Source organism: Lagenorhynchus albirostris, chromosome 17 (genome assembly GCF_949774975.1).
Source record: "Lagenorhynchus albirostris chromosome 17, mLagAlb1.1, whole genome shotgun sequence".
Taxonomy (NCBI): Eukaryota; Metazoa; Chordata; class Mammalia; order Artiodactyla; family Delphinidae; genus Lagenorhynchus; species Lagenorhynchus albirostris.
Window position 1 is genome coordinate 40,392,103 of NC_083111.1, and position 20,840 is coordinate 40,412,942.

General features: G+C 42.8%; 1 protein-coding gene across 1 annotated transcript in view; it reads right to left on the minus strand.

The window, feature by feature from the left end:
- Positions 1-20,840, minus strand: part of CDH17 (cadherin 17) — a gene marked incomplete at its 5' end in the record, with an annotated part of 82,639 nt that overhangs the window by 34,457 nt on the left and 27,342 nt on the right. The window contains 6 exons of the mRNA XM_060128119.1: positions 4,513-4,704; positions 6,824-6,900; positions 10,566-10,781; positions 15,982-16,132; positions 16,445-16,576; positions 20,576-20,775. Of these exons, the coding sequence (XP_059984102.1) occupies positions 4,513-4,704; positions 6,824-6,900; positions 10,566-10,781; positions 15,982-16,132; positions 16,445-16,576; positions 20,576-20,775 (968 nt within the window). The remainder of the gene's footprint in view (positions 1-4,512; positions 4,705-6,823; positions 6,901-10,565; positions 10,782-15,981; positions 16,133-16,444; positions 16,577-20,575; positions 20,776-20,840) is intronic.

Below are 20,840 nucleotides of genomic sequence, written 5' to 3' on the forward strand. Positions count from 1 at the left end.
GATGAAAGAAATTAAAGACGACACAAACAGGTGGAGAGATATACCATGTTCTTGGATTGGAAGAATCAACATTGTGAAAATGACTCTACTACCCAAAGCAATCTACAGATTCAATGCAATCCCTACCAAACTACCAATGGCATTTTTCACAGAACTAGAACAAAAAATTTCACAATTTGTATGGAAACAAAAAAGACCCCAAATAGCAAAAGCAATCTTAAGAAAGAAAAATGGAGCTGGAGGAATCAGGCTCCCCAACTACAGACTATACTACAAAGCTACAGTAATCAAGACAATATGGTACTGGCACAAAAACAGAAATATAGATCAATGAAACAGGATAGAAAGCCCAGAGATAAACCCACGCACATATGGTCTCCTTATTTTGATAAAGGATGCAAGAATATACAATGGAGAAAAGACAGCCTCTTCAATAAGTGGTGCTGGGAAAACTGCACAGGTACATGTAAAAGAATGAAATTAGAACACTCCCTAACACCATACACAAAAATAAACTCAAAATGGATTAAAGACCTAAATGTAAGGCCAGACACTATAAAACTCTTAGAGAAAAACATAGGCAGAACACTCTATGACATAAATCACAGCAAGATCCTTTCTGACCCACCTCCTAGAGAAATGGAAATTAAAAAAATAAAGAAAGAAATGGGACCTAATGAAACTTAAAATCTTTTGCACAGCAAAGGAAACCATAAACAAGACAAAAAGACAACCCTCAGAATGGGACAATGTATTTGCAAATGAATCAACAGACAAAGGATTAATCTCCAAAATATACAAGCAGTTCATGCAGCTCAATATCAAAAAAACAAAAAACCCAATCCCAAAATGGGCAGAAGATCTAAATAGACATTTCTCCAAAGAAGATACACAGATTGCCAATAAACACATGAAAAGATGCTCAACATCACTAATCATTAGACAAATGCAAATCAAAACTATAATGAGGTATCACCTCACACGGGTCAGAATGGCCATCATCAAAAAATCTACAAACAATAAATGCTGGAGAGGGTGTGGAGAAAAGAGAACCCTCTTGCACTGTTGGTGGGAATGTAAATTGATATAATCACTATGGAGAACAGTATGGAGGTTCCTTAAAAAACTAAAACTAGAACTACCATACGACCCAGCAATCCCACTACTGGGCATATACCCTGAGAAAACCATAATTCTAAAAGAGACATGTACCACAATATTCATTGCAGCATTATTTACAATAGCCAGGACATGGAAGCCACCTAAGTGTCCATCAACAGATGAATGGATAAAGAAGATGTGGCACATATATACAATGGAATATTCAGCCATGAAAAGAAACGAAATTGAGTTATTTGTAGTGAGGTGGATGGACCTAGAGTCTGCCATACAGAGTGAAGTAAGTCAGAAAGAGAAAAACAAATACCATATGCTAACACATATATATGGAATCTAAAGAAAAAAATCCAATAGTTCTGAAGAACCTAGGGGCAGGACAGGAATAAAGACGCAGAAGTGAGAATGGGCTTGAGGACATGGGGAGCGGTAGGGTAAGCTGGGACAAAGTGAGAGAGTGGCATGGACATATATACACTACCAATTGTAAAATAGATAGCTAGTGGGAAGCAACCACATATCACAGGGAGATCAGTTTGGTGCCCTGTGACCACCTAGAGGGGTGGGATAGGGAGGATGGGAGGGAGTCGCAAGAGGGAAGAGATATGGGGATGTATGTATATGTAGAGCTGATTCACTTTGTTATACAGCAGCAAATAATACAACAATGTAAAGCAATTATACTCCAATAAAGACGTTAAAAAAATGAAGAAAATATTAGGAAATAAAAGTAGTCTGGGGCTTCCCTGGTGGCGCAGTGGTTGAGAGTCCACCTACTGATGCAGGGGACATGAGTTCGTGCCCCAGTCCGGGAAGTTTCCACATGCTGCGGAGCGGCTGGGCCCGTGTGCCATGGCCGCTGAGCCTGCGCGTCCGGAGACAGTGCTCCACAACGGGAGAGGCCACAACAGCGAGAGGCCCGCGTACCGCAAAAGAAAAAGAAAAGTAGTCTATATTGGGATTTTAAATTTTTAAAAAATGATCAACACAATGGTCCTGAAGCAATGGATGGCTTAATGGGGAGGGAATTAGAAGTAAGGCTAAGCTACACGCGAAAAACCACATAATAGAGTCTAATTTATTTAAAATACTGAAAACTGTATGAATACAAACATCTGTCAGTGTGAGTACACACATCCTAGGGGCAGTTGGCTAACATCTAGTGTATCCTCATCAAGAATCCACACCTCTGGGCTGGCTGTCACTTAGCATTTGACAGATCCTAATCAGAGATCCACACTCCAGAGGCAGCTTGTACAGTTTTTGAGCTCACACTATCTCAAGCTGCACTAGAAGGTTTGTTAATTAGCAAAGTGATCCTACAAAGAGGTTTTGTGATATTAGTGGTATTCACGACATGCAGTTTGGTTAACAATATAGTATATGTCTTGGTCATTAAATGAACAAGAGTGTGGCATCTGGCTAGTCCAGCAGCTTATAGCCTTCATAGTTCCAGGACGCCAGTTCTGTTGTCTGTATCAACACCTTTTCTGTGGACAGTCAGATGAATCCTCTCAATAGAGTACTGTGCCCACAGTGCCTGAGGGACAGAGAGCTGGGACGTCACAAGCCGAAAGCACAAGTTGGATGATGTTTTTTGTCCCAGCTTGTTATTAATTGTACATGGCACAGAATTCAATTATTTATTCAACTCAACCAATGTTTATTGAACCTCCACTACGTGCCAGGCGATATTCTGGACAATTGGAATATAACCACAAACAAAATAAGGATGTGACAAAGTTTTTGGCCAGAGGCCTGCTGTACTGTAACATACCTCCTCGTGTCAAGAGCACGTGGGAGGATACTTACAGCCCTTACCTACCGCTAATCATCAAGGTTACCAATTTTTCCCTATAGGTGCCCTTTAGCCACAAATGGTCCAATTAACTTGATTCACAACAAGCCACCATGAAAAATTACTGACATGTGGGACTCATTCATACTGAGATGGACAGGGCTTTATCTTCTCTTAGATGCCTAGAGAGCTCTGGGCCTGTGGGAGAATAGAAGCTATCTGCCCCTACCTCCTGCCAAAAGATCACGTATGTTGCCTGGACCACCCACTGCAAACTCTGAAGATTGGCCTTTCCTTCTGGGTTCTTTGTCTCCGTGTAGGCAGCCATGAATAGAGGGGGAAGATGTTACGGCACCTTTTCCAAATGTCAGACTCACACAAAATACTAATGTCTTGAGTAGGTCCACACAAAAACCTCGCAGCTAAAACTCAGCGAGGCCTTTTGTCAGAAGTAGGTTATATAGTCATAATGGTATCAGAATTCTGAGATTCTGCCCCAGGGCTTCCTTCAGCATTAGCACTTTTCTCCCTGTGCTTCTATCTATTTTCTGTGAAATTATTCTGTCTTCATTTTTAGCCTCTACTTCAGCTTTCCTTTATTCTGGGTCAAAACTTTCCTCCAGAGCTTTCTTTTGCAGCCTCCAACACACTGCCCTACAAACCTTCAGCATCTAACCATGTCTGCAAAGTCTCAATTGCTGTAACTCTGACCCCTTTTAATTCTAACTACATTGGATGACAAGCGCTGCTTCCTATTGAGTCATCTGGTAAACGGTTTACATGCTCTAAAGCACAAATGAGGCAGCCATGGAGGAAAGGGTCAAACTTCAGCTGTACACAGTAGGGGATGGGATTAGACTGAGGGAAGGATGGGAAGACCCTCTATTAAAAAGCAAGTATCATGGTAATCAAGATTTTGGCTGTAGACTACCCAGTCCTTACAAAGGGAGAGACGAAGCAAGAGCCAGTGGACGCAGCAATACCATAAAAGATGAAAGTAAGGGGTAGGCAGGGAAGAAGCCATGAAAGAATAAACTTGTTTATTAAAACTTGTCTATTAAAGGAGACCTACCAATTTCCGGTCATTATTAAAGAGGAGCCAATGGCTGGCCCATTAGAATAAAGAGTCTAACAGCCTAAAGGGCTCACAGGGTTCATCTAGTCTAATACTCCACATTTGCAAAGAGAGAAATAAAGCCTGGAGCACCACCTTGCCCAAGATTTAGCAAATAAAAACATAGAACAACTGGTTATATTGGAATTGCAGGTAGACAACAAGCAATTTTTTAGTATAAGTATGTCCCAAGTATTTCATGGGACATACTTATACTAAAAAATTTTCTATCTTGTAGTTTATATATTTTAGTTGTCAATCCTACCTCACTCTGCAAAGGCTACTTGGTCAGTTAGTGACAGAGCCAGAACAAGAATCCTGCCTTCTGTCTTTTGGGAGGACAGGAATGACTGAGAGTGTTCCAGGAGTCCATCACACACCTGAGAGGTCACTGCTAATATGTCACCTCTACTTATAGGTCCTTGAATGGTCCTAAGTAAATTAACCTTTGAAAAAGACAAATTCCATTCAACGTGCTATTTACCTTTTTAACCTTGACATATCCAGTATTGGTTTCGGGATCTGTTTCAATCTCCAAATGTCCCTCACTGTCTCCCTGTGTAATTCGGTACAGGATTTTAGAACTTCCCGTATATGGTTCATCAGCGTCAGTGGCCTGGATGGTTAAGATGACAGTTCCAATGGCTGTATCTTCAGGGAGAGTTAGGTTTCCATACTAAGAAGGAAACAGGGGAAGGAAACAATGAGAATGTCCATTGTCATCGAGTACAATTGTCAAAGGGCAAACTTGTCTCCTTGGTTTCAGAATGGACACAAGTCACAGTCTGCATCAATACTTACCAAGCATGTTTTTTTTCTATTAATGAGTGGGTTACAGTTGATTTTGACATCTGTCATACTTGTAGACTGATATCCATTGTGCCAGGAAACACAACGTCTCAGAGATCTACTGATAGGATTCTAAAACCTATCCCTCCACTCACATCCAATATGTTTAATAACTGTAATTATCATTATAGTTGAGACAAATAGATAGCTACTATGTATTGCGTACCTACAATGTGTCAGGCACTTTACATTATTTTAATTAATTCTTAAATCAATCAGGGAATAGTGGTTAAGAGCCTGAACTTCAGCGTTAAACGGCCTGGGTATGAATCCTAGGCTTGTCACTTATGACCTGGGTGAACTGAAATAAGTTATCTAATTTTTTAAAGTCTCAGGTTCATCATCTGTCCTTGGAGATGATAATGATGATAATCATAATAACAGAACCTACTTCATGTGTGCTGTGATGATTTACAGAGACGATGCATATAAAACCCCTGAATGCCTGGCACATAATAAGTGGTCAATAAAGATAAGCAACAAAACAAAGCACCCGGGCTTCCCTGATGGCGCAGTGGTTGAGAGTCCCCCTGCCGATGCAGGGGACGCGGGTTCGTGCCCTGGTCCGGGAAGATCCCACATGCCACGGAGCAGCTGGGCCCGTGGGCCATGGCCACTGAGCCTGCGCATCTGGAGCCTGTGCTCCACAACGGGAGAGGCCACAACAGTGAGAGGCCCGCGTACCGCAAAAAAAAAAAAAAAAAAAAGCACCCTACTGAGTAGCTATATTATCATCTCCATTTGACAGAGGAGCAAAAGACTGGAGAGGTAAAACCCACCCAAGACCACACAGCTCGCTGGTCACAGAACTGGGATTCAAACCAATGTCTGTCCAACTCCAAAGCAGGTGCTCTTAATTAACACTGACCTAGACCATCTTCCACTCCTCCGCTGAAAATCCCCCACATCATGTCTCTTGGCATGATGATCATGAAGACGGTAACAGGCAGGGTCCAGGAAAGGACCACGGCAATGAAAGAAGTGGACTCACCTTTCTAAGGCCCAGTTTGCCTTTCCAAGCTCTGAGATTCCCAATGCAGGACTCTTACCCTCAATGTAAAAACACTGCCTAGATGTAATGCAAGGAAACTACAACACACAGAAAGGATCAAATGCCCAAGAGAATGGAGGCAGAGTAGAAACAGGCTCTTACTCTCACGCTTGCTTAACCTCAGTGCCTACTATACAAGTTATATTGTCACACTTTGTACCTCCTCAAACCCTCCCATAAATCAATTCCCGTTCTTTGTCACTGCCTTATCCCTATTGTGATTTACGAACATCGTCACAAGGCTCTGGGCCGCCTCATAAACTGACTTCAAACGTCACAATCTAGCCAAAAGGGCTTCTCTCTTCTCCAGAATAAATAAATAGAGGTGTCCATTTTAAGGGAAGCGTCGATCAAACTACCCCCACATTAATAATAAGTTAACTTGAATTCTTCTTGATATACTCAACTGATCATTTTTCTCCTGCTCTTTTTTCCCAATTCTAATTCCTGCAAATGTCTTGGGCACAGTTTTTGGCATAAACCAGAGATTCGTTTTTTCTTCCCCTTTTCTCTTATCCAATAATTACAAAATGAGTTTAAATTGGCAATATTCAAAATTTTAAACTCTGACTACACATGCTTGTTTGAGACCTAGCAGTAATCAATTTATTGTCCTGCTACACACTGGTTGTAGCTTCCAAGCAGTCCTTGAAATAAATGAGCTGTTGGCAAAAGTTTTTAATAAAAAACCCAGATGCTTCCAGATACTATAACCGTGAATGTTACTGTTCCCTGAAGAGTTCCACTGAAGATGGTGTTTGAGTTTGGTACCAGTGCATCGACTAAGATATTAAGTCTGGCATTTTCCCGAACTACTGTTTGTGTCTTTATTCCAGAAGTAGGGGTCAGGTAAATATGAACAAAGTAAAGAAAAAGCAAGGTGATAACTACTCACATCTGATTTTTCAAAGATGGGGATCTGATCATTGATATCAATAACGTTGATCTGCACAAAGCAGAGGGTCTTGAAATCTGAAAATCAAAGTCACATCACAGAAATTTTCACTGAAAATCATGCATAAGAATCAGAAATCTGCAAGAAAAACAGTTGGCAAGTAAAGTGACGGCCGTAGCCACAATTTTACTATTGACATGCGATTTGTGTGGTGAGAGGATTCTCTGCCCCCACCTGCACCCATGAGCAGGTCACCAAGGGCTGAAGAAAACCCCACGAGAGGCTCCCCTGGGCTTCCCACTCCCTCTACCTGCCCCCTCCTCAGTAAGGCTTGTCCCCGAGCAAGATGCCTTCTTTTCTGTGAAGCAGCCTCTCTTTTCTGGCTAGTGAAACTTATGTAGCCTTCAAAGCCCAGTACAAAACTATCCTTCTAGAAAGACTTCTTTGAGCATCCCAGAGGGTTGTCTTTCCTACTCTGAACACTTCCAGCACTTACTGTCCTGTATCCCTTCTGAACTCCCCCTAAAGGGAAGGCCCAAATGAGGGAGGAAAGGTATAATTAGCCCCCTTCAAAAGGCCTGGCTGCCCAGCCTACAGAGGCAGAGGTAGCTCATAGAACTCTAGGAGATGGCATAGGCTTTGAGGGGTGGGTTTGACAATTCAGAGACCTAGTCAGAGACAGCAGGTTCAACCTAGGTCCAAGATGAGCATGGAGTACAGGTGGGGATGGGATCCCCAGGGAAATATCCACAGTGAGAGTCAACATGATAGGTTTTTTGTTGGGGTTTCCATTGTTTTATCTATGAAGTAGTATATTATACAAAGGCTAAGACTCTGGGCTTTGGAATCCCACTGTTCAAATTCTTTCTCTGCTACTTATCAGACGTGTGAGAGCTTGGGAATGTCACTCAAAATCTCTGTGCAGTAGTCAGTTTATCTAAAAAATGTAGATTGCAACAGAGCCAAGGTTCTCGTCCTAACTGACATTGTTAGCACTCTCTATGTACCAGGCACCATATTAAGTGCTTTGCTTCCATGACTAATTTCATCTTCATTCTAACTCTGTGATGTAGGTACAATTATCATTCTCATTTGAGTTTGAGTTCACACTCAAATGAGTTCACACACATGATGAGTTCACACACATCATTTGAGTTCACAAATGAGGAAGCCAAAGGACAGAGAAGTTGGTGACCTGACCAAGGTCATACAGCTAACTAGTGTTCAAGCCAGAATTCAAATCCATGCGTTCCTTTTCCCTCTCTGTCCACTCTCCACCCTTCACCCTGCTTTGTGCCCTGGAGGCTGACCTTAGGAACTGCATCAGTGGGCATCCTGGCCCTCTGGGTAGAAGTTGGGTTCCACCAGTGGTAGCACTGGCAGGAGATCTAAGGAAGGGCAGGAGCAACAGGGTCACTGCCAGCAGCCTCTTCTATAGTCACAGGAACAGGCTTTGTTCCTTCAGGGGATGTTACCTTCCCTCATCCCTTCTCACCTTCAGGTAAGAAAGGCTGCCATTGTGCTTCACACCCCCTGTTGGTTTCCCATAACCCCTACCCCCAGCCTTTACAAATAATCCCCTCTCTAAACACTTTTTGGTTACTTCTTTCGAGGGGGCTGTCTGTTTCCTGCTGGGATCCTGACAAATGTACTCACACAGCCTAGCTCTAAAGCTTGTGCTTGATGCACTGGACACAAAGCCAGGCATGTAATCTAATAATAACAGTATTACAAATAAGTGGATGTTAACTCAAGTTGGGTCCAGTCCCCAGAACATTTGTAGACAGCAAGAATGGCTGAAGATTTCAGGAGGTCCCAGGGCCTGAACTCACTGGCTCCCTGCTCTGCACAAACCTTATTTGGGCCAGCAGTGGACCTCCTGGCTAACAGACCTTCCCTGATTTTAGGTAAAACTATGTTAATTACCGCCTACCAGTCTAATTTTCTACAGTACGCAACTGGATGTTTAACTCCATCAATACACATATATAGTTATATATAAATATACTGTATAATCTGGTCCATATAGTCTGTAGATGTACTCAGGTACATAGACAATTTGTAATCTGATGCTCTTGCAGCCTCAAACTGCTTCAGGTCCCCGTGCATTTTCACATGGGCTTTCTTCTCCTCTGTAAGCCTTTACACTATTTTGTAACTTGTCATATTCATCCATCAAAGTTCAGAGCAATGACACCTCTTCCAGAAAGCTTTATCAGCTCTCTACCTCTCCCATGAGTCCCTCATTGCCTTCATGGGCTACCTTGTACATATTTCTTACAATTTATTTATTCCCATGTCCATCTCCTCTACCACAAATGCTCCTTGAGGACAGACACGGGGTCTTATTCATTTGTGTATCCCCAGTACCTTGAATGGTGCCTCAATCATGGTAACTGCTCAATAACTGCTGAAAGAATGGCTGGCTAATGGTGTGAGGTTGTCAGCTCATCATGGGCAGGGACGATTTATTATACCCACTTCTGTTGTACCTCTTAACATAATGCTAGACATTATGTAAGGCCCTCAATATTTGCCTAATCACTACATCTCAAACATTCTGCTTCGGGGGCCTGCTAAACCCCAGCTCTCTTCAGTATCTCAGCAACTGTGGAATGAAAAATAAAATGTGAAGCACAGTATGAGATGGCGCTCTTTACTTCAGCACACCTGTATAATCTCTCTCTCGTAGCATAACAATTACTGAACTACTTGGTAATCTAAGATTCAGTGCCAGTTAAAGAACGATTCTTAGCCTAGGAGTATTAATGATCTTAAAATAAGCCTGTCCCTGAGTTCATGTAAGTTTGTGTGTCTGTGCAATTTGTTGATAATGTGTACATTTGTTGAGGAATTCATAGTTTCCATCAGATTCTCAAAGGGTCTCATGACTTAACAAAGATTAAAAACCACTTGTTTTGAAATTGGATAAGGCGTTAAGGAAGAATGTCTCCAGATATCGTCAAATGGCCACCTAGAAGCTAATATAAGAAGACAAAACTTCCCACACGATACATTTTTCCTTCACTGTCATACAGTAGAATCCTTTGAGTCTGAAAGGGAGACTTGGGAAATACAACTAATTTTATTGTTTGTGACCATGGTGGCCATGACAACGTGCCTTGCCAACCCCTAACACCAGGGGTTGTTAATTGACAACTTAATTGGCAACATGCCACCTTGCTCTGAAACCCATCACCACATTTGCACCAAGGTCTTGCTTCCCATTGGCTGGCCCAAGCCAGTGACAGAGCAAGTCCGGCAGGTTAAGGTAGGCCTGTTTTGGAGATCACAGACTCCTTCCACGGCCAACTTTGGACCCCTAATGACCTTGCTGAGCTTCCCTTTGACTGCTTAGTGGTCTATGGTGCTCCCACCACTGTCCTTCCTTCTCTCCTTCACTCAGCGTCCGGCTTGTATTGAGGTCTGATGGCTCTCCCAGCCTTCTCTGTATCCCTCCCCGTTTTTTCTCATAGGCAATTCCCCTAATAAAATCCTTATATATTTAATCCCCTCTTGGGCATCTTCTTCTCAGGGAACCAACGTAATAATGTTGCCTAAGCTGCCACTCTGGCCATTACCATGTTGGACCTGCTGCCTCTGTGCTGTGTTTTACATAGGAAGCAAGAACCCTTAAACAGCATCCTTCTGTAATACACCCAGGCATCAGAGCAGCCTAGAAAATCACAACTAGAAAGAAAACAAGTGTTATCGCTCTTGACACAGGGAAGGTGATACTAACCTTTGTCAGACACCTCTACTGTCAAGTTGTACTGCGGAGTGTCTCGCTTCCGCAAGGACTGCAAGGCTAACTGGAACATTCCTGAGTAGGCTTGGACCAGGAAGAGTCCATCTCTAGGAACTTTGGGGGTTTGATCCACAATTCTGTATCCTAAAACACTGTTGATAGTGTTTTCTTCATCCATGTCATGAGCAATAAGTGTTCCAATACTGTTCCCTGTAGAGAAGAAAAGAAGGAAACCCATCCATTATAGGCTCTTTTTACTCTGTTAAAAAATGATTTTACCAAAGAATCAGGTTCCTAGAAAGCACTGGAAGTAACTTTGAGTAGCAGACTAAAGTTCTTAGATCGATGTTGGTTCTTCTAACCCTTTCAGTAGTACAGTGTGTGGAGAAGTGTCTTTGTCTGCTAGGGGCACTATAACTAAGTACCAAAAACTGGATGGCTTTAACAACAGAAACTTATTTTCTCACAGTTTCTGGACACTAGAGGTCTGAGATCAAGGTGTCAGCAGGGTTGATTTCTTCTGAGACCTTTCTCCTTGGCTTGTAGATAGCTGTCTGGTGCATGTGTTTTCACATGGTCTTCCCCCGTACTTGTATCTATCCAGATTTTTTCTTCTTAGAAGGACACCAGTCATATTGGCTTAAGACCCACACTAATGACATCATTTTAACTTAATTACCTCTTTAAAGACCCTATCTCTAAATAATAGTCACCCTTTAAGTTGCTGGAGGTTAGGACTTCACCATATGAATTTTGGGAGGACACAGTTCAGGATCTTGAGATGAAATCATCCTGGATTTGCTTTTTTCTTTTTAATTTACTTTTGGCTATGTTAGGTCTTCTTGTTGTGCACGGGCTTTCTCTAGTTGTGGCAAGAGGGGGCTACTCTTCGTTGCAGTGTGTGGGCTTCTCATTGCGGTGGCTTCTCTTGTTGCAGAGCACAGGTTCTAGGCACACGGGCTTCAATAGTTATGGCACATAGGCTCAGTAGTTGTGGTTCGCGGGCTCTAGAGCACAAGCTCAGTAGTTGTGGCACATGGCTTAATTGCTCCGCGACATGTGGGATCTCCCCAGACCAGGGGTCGAACATGTGTCCCCTGCCTTGGCAGGCAGATTCTTAACCACTACACCACCAGGGAAGTCCCTCATCCTGGATTTGGAGTGGGCCTTAAATCCAGTGATGGGCGTTCTTGTAAGAGGAAGAGAAGACACAGAGATGCCCGCGGAGGAGGAGGCAATGTGAAGAGAGTGCAGAGACCGCAGCAATGCTGCCACAAGCAGCCAAGGAGCCACAAGGAGCCAGAAGAGGCAAGGAAGAATTCTCCCCTAGCTGGCACCTTGATTTCAGACTTCTAGTCTCCAGAACTCTTAGCAAATAAATTTCTGTTGTTTTAAGTCACCAAGTCTGTGGTAATTTGTTACGGCCACCCTCAGACACTAATACACAAGGCAAATGGTAAAACTAAACAAGGACAAGCCAACCGTGGTTACTTCTAAGTAACTTCCTGGAAGAATGGCAGAGACTGACTCCACCCCAAAGATAAAGACGGGTGCGGGACGGAGAGCAGGGACCGTCTCTGCCTTGCTGCAGTTTATGGTCCTGAGTTTTATTTCTGTTGATGTCTCAGTCCAGGGAGTTCCAGAAGTCCTGCTCTGACTCAGTGCTCCACCCAGGTCTGGCTGAGTTCTGATAGGTGCTGGCTCATCTTGCTCTGTGAAATGAGAATTGTGGGTTTCTCTACACACAGCCAGAATCCCATGTGAGGGCTAAAACTTGAATATGTATTCCCCACTTGCGGAGGTCGGTTTCATCCCCTTCCCCATGTTACTTTGCATCTACTGATTTACAGGGAGATTTGGAGGGTTTGTGAGGGGAGGAATGGAAGTACCTATGTTATGTCTATAATGGAGCTGGCATGTGCAGACGTGTCTCATGGGCTGGGGAGGCAGGGCAACGTGGGTAGCAGAAGAGAACACGTATCTAGTGTTGCAGCTGCTGCCATTTCTGCTTTCACAAACAACCGAGTCACCTTTGGAACATGCATCTGCCCTTGTGAGAAAAGCATCTGTGTGTTGGAATGAAAGAGTGTCTTGCTAACTTCTGTGATTGTTTGGTGTCTGAGCAGCCCTGCTCTGGACCTTTCCCCCCAGCAAGTGAGCATAACACAGAGGACACTGTCCTTCCCTCACCACGGAGGAAATCTCCAGTTGTCAGAGGCACCATGAAGACTGTTGACGTCAGTGACAGGGAAATTCCAGTAGGAGACACCACTCAGTGGGAGCAGAGAACTTATGAATGAGCCAGGAGTCAGAGAAGTGTCCCTGAGTGACAAAGGCCAGGAACAAGTGGCAGCCCAAACTGATTCAGAGGTACATACAGCAACTCTTGGGGCACTCGGAAATACTTTAGGGAGGTGGGGCTTTTATAAGAGGATGAAGTTCCTGTATGAACACAGAGGTCTTGGTAGCAGGTGGGATTTCAGAATTAATGTTGTTATTGCTGAGACTTGGGGACATGAGTCCCACAAGATTCTGGCCAATATAAGACACCAAACAGGAGAATATAAATATACTAAGGAATAATTGAGTATTTTATTGAGCTAGACAGTAAGCCCCCAAAAGGCAGGGACATTTTTTGTACCCCTTTGGGCTACATATAGAGAATAGACTCAATCTGTGTTGATTTATAAGAATTCCTGGTCCATTAAGTCCACAATTCAAGACTTTGTGAAATATTGTTACAAAATAAATTCTCACTTTTGGAGATGCAAAGAGCATGCAGCATCCCTGAACATTTGTTTTACCAACAATGACATCCTCAGCAGCTTCAGAAAACTAGTACTGTCCTCCTCCCAAATAAGGCAGGCAGCCTCTACGGTGGCTCCCAGCAATCCCCCCAACCTTGATATTGATGCCTTGGTGTAACCTCCTCCTTTTGAGCGCGAACTGGGCCTAGTGACTCATTTCTAATGAATATAGCAAGAGTTATGGGATGTTACTTCCAAGATTAGTTATAAGAAGACTGACTTCCATCTTTTTTTTTTTTTTTTTTTTTTTTGAGGTACGCGGGCCTCTCACTGTGTCCTCTCCCGTTGTGGAGCACAGGCTCCGGACGTGCAGGCTCAGCGGCCATGGCTCACGGGCCCAGCTGCTCCGTGGCATGTGGGATCCTCCCGGACCGGGGCACAAACCCGTGTCCCCTGCATCGGCAGGCGGACTCTCAACCACTGCGCCACCAGGGAAACCCCTGACTTCCATCTTACTTGCCATTTTTTGAGCTCTCTCCCTTTCTCTTTCTCTCTCTCTCTCTCTGAATCAAAGGCACTCACCTCACATCCAGATTCTAAATCAAAGGCATGCACCCCATATCCAGATTCCTGACTTCCAGAAACTGTGAGATAATAAATGTTTGCTGTTTTAAGCTGCTAAATTTTGGGACAATTTGTTATGCAACATGGATGACTGATACACTAAATGTTAGGCCCTATGCAAAGAGACTTGAGGTATCATCTACAAAGGTCTTCAAAGATCTTCTGCCTTCATTCAGCATCACAGACCATCCCATATTTTCAAAAAGGGTGATGCCATAGGTGTTTCTTGGCTATTGTCACACATTTCATTGTTACTCCACTGTCACTTTAGAAGATTCTTCCTTAAAATTAACTGAAATCCTTCAAAGTGTCATTTAATACTTCCCGTTGTAAGAATAACTGGAATAAATGAAAAACAGAAGACCAAAGCAGAACACAGTGACAATAGATAGCCTACATATGACTCTTGACAGCAAGAAGGAAAAAAAGTGAGCATTGAGCAAGCAGGCCATGTGAGCAGTGTCCACCAAGACAGCACCCACTGTGTGAAAAGTGTGTGGCAAGAAGAGTAAAGAGATCAAAAAAAAATGATGAGAATGCCCATGAGGCAGGTGAGGATCTGCCTACAAGGGCAGCCAAGCCCTGGGAATGGTAGTCATGAGAGCCTGCTAACCCTGTAAGCCCTGAAATGTACACGAAACAGACAAAAACACTTCAAGCAATGCCAGCCCGCTCAGCCAATGGGCTCAACACCAAGGGGTAATAGACAATAGGTGTCCCAAATCCAGCAAAGTCATAAAACTCCCAGAAATCACAGTGCTGTAATAGTAGTCGTCCCTGTACAAAACTAAAGCTATCCTGGCACAGTACAAGGAAACAAAACAGGTCAAGAACAAAAGGTCAAAAACAGATAGGATTTGAACTTCATCTTCCAGCCTCATGAGCTATTATCAGCTTCCTAGAGAGGGACAATCAAGGGTCAATTGCAGGATATCTGACATTGGGTGTGAATGTTTGTTTAAATTATTTAGCAAGTTTGACGGGATTTTACCTGTCACTGAGTTTGTTGAAGGCAGATAAGAATCTATGGAGAAACCTTGCAGGGGCTTCCCTGGTGGCGCAGTGGTTAAGAATCCGCCCACCAATGCGGGAGACGCAGGTTCGGGCCCTGGTCCGGGAGGATCCCATGTGCCGCAGAGCTACTGAGCCTGTGTGCCACGACTGCTGAGCCCGCGTGCCACAACTACTGAAACCCGTGAGCCTGGAGCCTGTGCTCCGCAACAAGAGAAGCCACCACAATAGGCACGTGCACCGCAATGAAGAGTGGTCCATGCTCTCCACAACTGGAGAGGGCCCGCGCGCACCAACGGAGACCCATTGCAGCCAAAAATAAATAAAATAGATGAATTATAAAAAAAAAAAAAGAATCTGCCTGCCAATGCAGGGGACACAGGTTCGATCCCTGGTCCGGGAAGATCCTACATGCCGCCGAGCAACTAAGCCCGTGTGCCACAACTACTGAGCCTGTGCTCTTGAGCCCATGAGTCACAACTACTAAAGCCCATGTGCCACAACTACTGAAGCCTGTGTGCCTAGAGCCTGTGCTCCACAACAAGAAAAGCCACTGCAATGAAAAGCCCTCGCACCACAACGAAGACCAGCCCCCGCTCGCAGCAACTAGAGAAAGCTGGCGCACAGCAATGGAAGACCCAACGCAGCCAATAAATAAATAAATAAAATCTAAAAAAAAACCTTGCAAAGAGATAACCTTATACATGTATACAGGATACTGGTGTAAATGGTTACAGTGCTAGTGGTAGTGGTAAGGGTGGTAGTAGTAGTAGTAATAGTAGTGGCAGTAACGGTGCTAGGAGTATGAGTAGTAGTTATAAAATGTCCAATTTTGAAAAACTCTTCCCAGATATTGCTTGAAATTAAATACTGTACCTATGTGAGTCCCCAAGTCTAGTCTACCTCTATGCTGTGCTGGGCATGGACCACTGATCCCCAATCAGGTTTACCTGCCCACCTTTTACTTGACAAAGAGGAGAAAGGGATTACAGAGTTAACATAGGGAGGACAGATACACGGCTTCTTACCTATTTGTTCATTCTCCTGGACCTCAAGTACAGTCACGGTAGATGGACATGTAGGTGGATTATCATTAATGTCTTTAACTTTCACTTGAATTTTCAGTGGCAATGCGAGTGGTTTTCTATGCTCATCCCTTGCAACCGCATAAAAAACATACTACAACGAGATCAGAGTTAAGACATGAATCCTTCATCATCCCCTTTAAAAGGCAGAGAAAACAACGATTTCAATGCTATTTCATTTATCCCCTTATCATCAATTCGCTTAGAATTGGGAAATGAGAAAATATAAAATGGGCTGAATCTGTGAGGGTATTATCATGTCTCTGAGAGCAATAATGCACTGAGTTCAGAACACAGTTTGGGGGATATTGGGGGGGGCTGGGTGTTAAGTAAAATTGTTTCTGCTCTCAGATATCCATGGGCCCAGGATCTCATCACCTGTGAAACTCCTACTAATTTTACTCACCGCATCCTTTTCTTCTCGGTCCAAGGGCTGAGTCACATAGATATCTCCTTCCTGGTCAATTAAAAATGGGAATTTTGATGGCTTCTCCTCTTCCACTAATGAATATAGTGCACCTGGTTCGTTCCACCGCACCTACAGGGCCCAAAGTGAATTGTCAGGAAAGATACATCCGGACAGAGAGAACTGGAAAGGAAATAAACAATTTTCTGGTTCTCGATTTGAAATTTCTGACAACCCTGTTTAGATGTCTGTGGTTTCTTATAACTACTAAATTACATTTTTCGTTTTCAGCTTAAAATAATCCCTCCGCTTTTTTCTCCTTTGTACTAAGTTATATTGCTCCAAATAAGCATATAGGGGTATTTTTCTTCTCTAAAGCAATTCTTTGTGAACCCTCTAAAGAGTTTGTGGGTTGTTCTTTTGGAAGTCCGAATGTGAAGATTTCATGTCACGAAACCCCAATTTAAGAAACAAAATGTATTTAGTAGCGGCGTTATCTGAGCACTAAGCCATGATGGACAACAAGCTCCCAGAACTCACCAGTGAAGATGATGAGACACTTTCAGTTCTTCACCATGCTATTATTTAAGCAAGACAAATGACACATAAATAAAGAACATTCCTCCCTTAAGTCTTTAGTCTTAAAGACTTCAGGGATAAGAATATTTGCCAACAGACTTCCCTGGGTGCGCAGTGGTTAAGAATCCGCCTGCCAATGCAGGCGACACGGGTTCGATCCCTGATGAGGGAAGATCCCACATGCTGTGGAGCAACGAAGCCCACGCACCACAACTACTGAGCCTGCGCTCTACAGCCCACAAGCCACAACTACTGAAGCCCACGCACCTAGAGCCCATGCTCCACAAAAAATAAGCCACCTCAATGTGAAGCCCGCGCACCGCAACAAAGAGCAGCCCCCACTCACCGCAACTAGAGAAAAGCCCACGTGCAGCAACGAAGACCCAACGCAGCCAAAAAGAAATAAATTAACTCATTAATTACTTTTTTAAAACAAAGAATATTTGCCAACTCCTAGAGTTGTTTTGTAAACAACTTGGCAAAAAAAATCAATAAAGTGGTGCTGGGAAAACTGGACTACTACACGTAAAAGAATTAAATTAGAACACTTCCTAACACCATACACAAAAATAAACTCAAAGTGGATTAAAGACCTAAATGTAAGGCCAGACACTATAAAACTCTTAGAGGAAAACATAGGCAGAATACTCTATGACATAAATCACAGCAAGATCCTTTTTGACCCACCTCCTAGAGAAATGGAAATAAACACAAAAATAAACAAATGGGAAAGGAAACCACAAACAAGACGAAAAGACAACCCTCAGAATGGGAGAAAATACTGCAAACCAAGCAACTGACAAAGGATTAATCTCCAAAATATACAAGCAGCTCATGCAGTTCAATATCAAAACAATAAACAACCCAATCTGAAAATGGGCAGAAGACCTAAATAGACATTTCTCCAAAGAAGACATACAGATTGCCAACAAACATGTGAAAGAATGCTCAACATCACTAATAATTAGAGAAATGCAAATCAAAACCACAATGAGGTATCACATCACACCGGTCGGAATGGCCATCATCAAAATATCTAGAAACAATAAATGCTGGAAAGGGTGTGGTGAAAAGGGAACCCTCCTGCATTTTTGGTGGGAATGTAAATTGATACAGCCACTATGGAGAACAGTATGGAGGTTCCTTAAAAAACTAAAAATAGAACTACCATATGACCCAGCAATCCCACTACTGGGCATATACCCTGAGAAAACCATAATTCAAAAAGAGACATGTACCACAATATTCATTGAAGCGCTATTTACAATAGCCAGGACATGGAAGCAACCAAAGTGTCCATTGATAGATGAATAGATAAAGAAGATGTGGCACATATATACAATGGAATATTACTCAGCCATAAAAAGAAATGAAATTGAGTTATTTGTAGTGAGGTGGATAGACCTAGAGACTGTCATACAGAATGATGTAAGTCAGAAAGAGAAAAACAAATCCCATACGCTAACACATGTATATGGAATCTAAGAAAAAAAATGGTTCTGATGAACCTAGGGGCAGGACAGGAATAAAGACACAGACATAGAGAATGGACTTGAGGACACGGAGAGGGGGAAGGGTAAGCTGGGACGAAGTGAGAGAGTGGCATGGACATATATACACTACCAAATGTAAAATAGATAGCTAGTTGGAAGCAGCCGCATAGCACAGGGAGATCAGCTTGGTGCTCTGTGACCACTGTAGAAGGGTGGGATAGGGAGGGTGGGAGGGAGGTGTAAGAGGGAGGGGATATGGGGATATAAGTGAATATAGCTGATTCACTTTGTTATACAGCAGAAACTAACACGACATTGTAAAGCAATTATACTCCAATAAAGGTGTTTGAAAAAAAAATCAGTAAACTCAATACTAAGACCTGTCTACTTGCTACAGACAGAGCCTGGCCTATCTGATAGTCTAGTACTAATAACAACACATACTGAGGGTTTTACCCCATTCCAGACATAATTCTAAACACTTTTATATGTTATCTAATTAAATCCTCAAACAGCCCCATGAGGTAGAGACTATTGTTATCCCCACCTTATAAATGGGGAAACTAGGTCACAAAAATTTAAGTGACTTGCCTCTAGTCTTACAGCCATTTGAAATTTCCACACTAAACTATTCTCTCAAACCAGCTTGGGAAGGGTATCCCTTTCTAGTTATTTAAGCACACCCTCTGTCCAAGACAAAAACCATGTTCTCAGTTGTAAGCGAGCTCCTTTGATGTCCTAAAAATTCAGCCTTAGTTCTCTCTTGAGCTGTCCCCCTCCACTCTTATTCAGTTTCAAGCCACACAAAGTACCTTCCCCAGGCCTAGGTATTGGGGTGGCTCTTTAGATTTTCTTTTCTTTGACAGCCCTAAGTGAAAACAAGTGTATGTGTTCTTTTTAGCATTTACAAATCCTTATGAAGGTAACCTAAACAATAAACGGGAAGACTTTAGTAAAGGAACCCAATCTGAAATTCTCACGGTAAAGAGTCCTGACATAGTTTCTTAGCTGGTAAAGCAGAATATTTCTTGCTTTCATTCTTTTTGTTTTTTCCTCTGAAGGTGAAATTCATTAATTCAATGTTTAATAAATAAAAATTCTTTTAAGTTAGACAATAGATATGGTGGGATAGGCCATTCCAGGACCCCTTAACAACAGTGTCATCTAAAAAATATTAGGGCTACTACAGACTACAACTCCTTCATAACGTTAATACCTTTTATTCACTTCCACAGATACTAATTAATTTCCACAACAACCCAAAGATCTGTTATTATCCCCATTTTATTGGTGAGAAGTTGGGGCTCATAACAGTTTATCTGCTTCCAAATCCAGTGCTTTCCCACTAACTCACAGCTTTTGCATCAAGAAACTTCCTGATCTTCCAGAAAAGATCAGATCTGGGTGAACCCCAGAGTGGATTTCCAGGAGCTAAAGAAAGAGGAGGGGGTTCAGGATGAACACCAGCCATAGAGGTGGGACCGGGGGAGGGTTTGAATGGAGGGGAGAGGTACCCACAGGAGATGGAGTTGGCAGGGGTGGGCTCCAAAGGTAAAGGTCATCTACTCAGTTTTTACACTTGACCAGTCTTATCTCTGTTCCTCAGCCTGTGATGGGTTGAGTCTTTCGCATAGAGATTTTTCCCAAAGGAATAAGAAACAGCCTTTCAAAAATAATTTGCAGCCCCAAATTTGAATCATGTACATGTGCCATATACAGCCCACTCTAGGGCAGCCATATCCTACAGTCTTGACAGGGAACAACAGTATTATCTACTTGGAAGGTGAAGGTGAGTGAAGTTCTCTTTTAAAACTCATATATATATATATATATATATATATATATATATACACACACATATATATATCTGAATCCAAGTTGTAAAGTCCAGAGTTTACCCATGATGGCAAACTCCAGACACTTGGGGCCAGAGACCTTGTCTATTTAGTTTGCTTCATAATGACGCTATGCAGGAATGTCAGTGAAGACCATGAGGGTGGGCCCCTACAATGTGAGTGCTGATTGACTGGGTAGGCTCTAGGCATTCCTTGGGCACTACCTGAGTGATTTTAATGGGGTAAGGATTAGTTGAATTTTCTTCAATCTCCACTGGTTCTGGTGTTTTCCAAATATTCTCCTTCACCATAATATCCACAGATGTGGTGTCACTAAAGGAATGCTCATTCTGGCCTCCCATGTCCTCCACTGAGACCACCAGCTTGTAGGAAGGATTCTTCAAAGGATCCAGTTCCTGGGATCCTATGGGAAGTAGGAGAGAAAAGAAAAGCAAATGTCTCTGAAGGTGATCCAGATCTAGGTCCTTT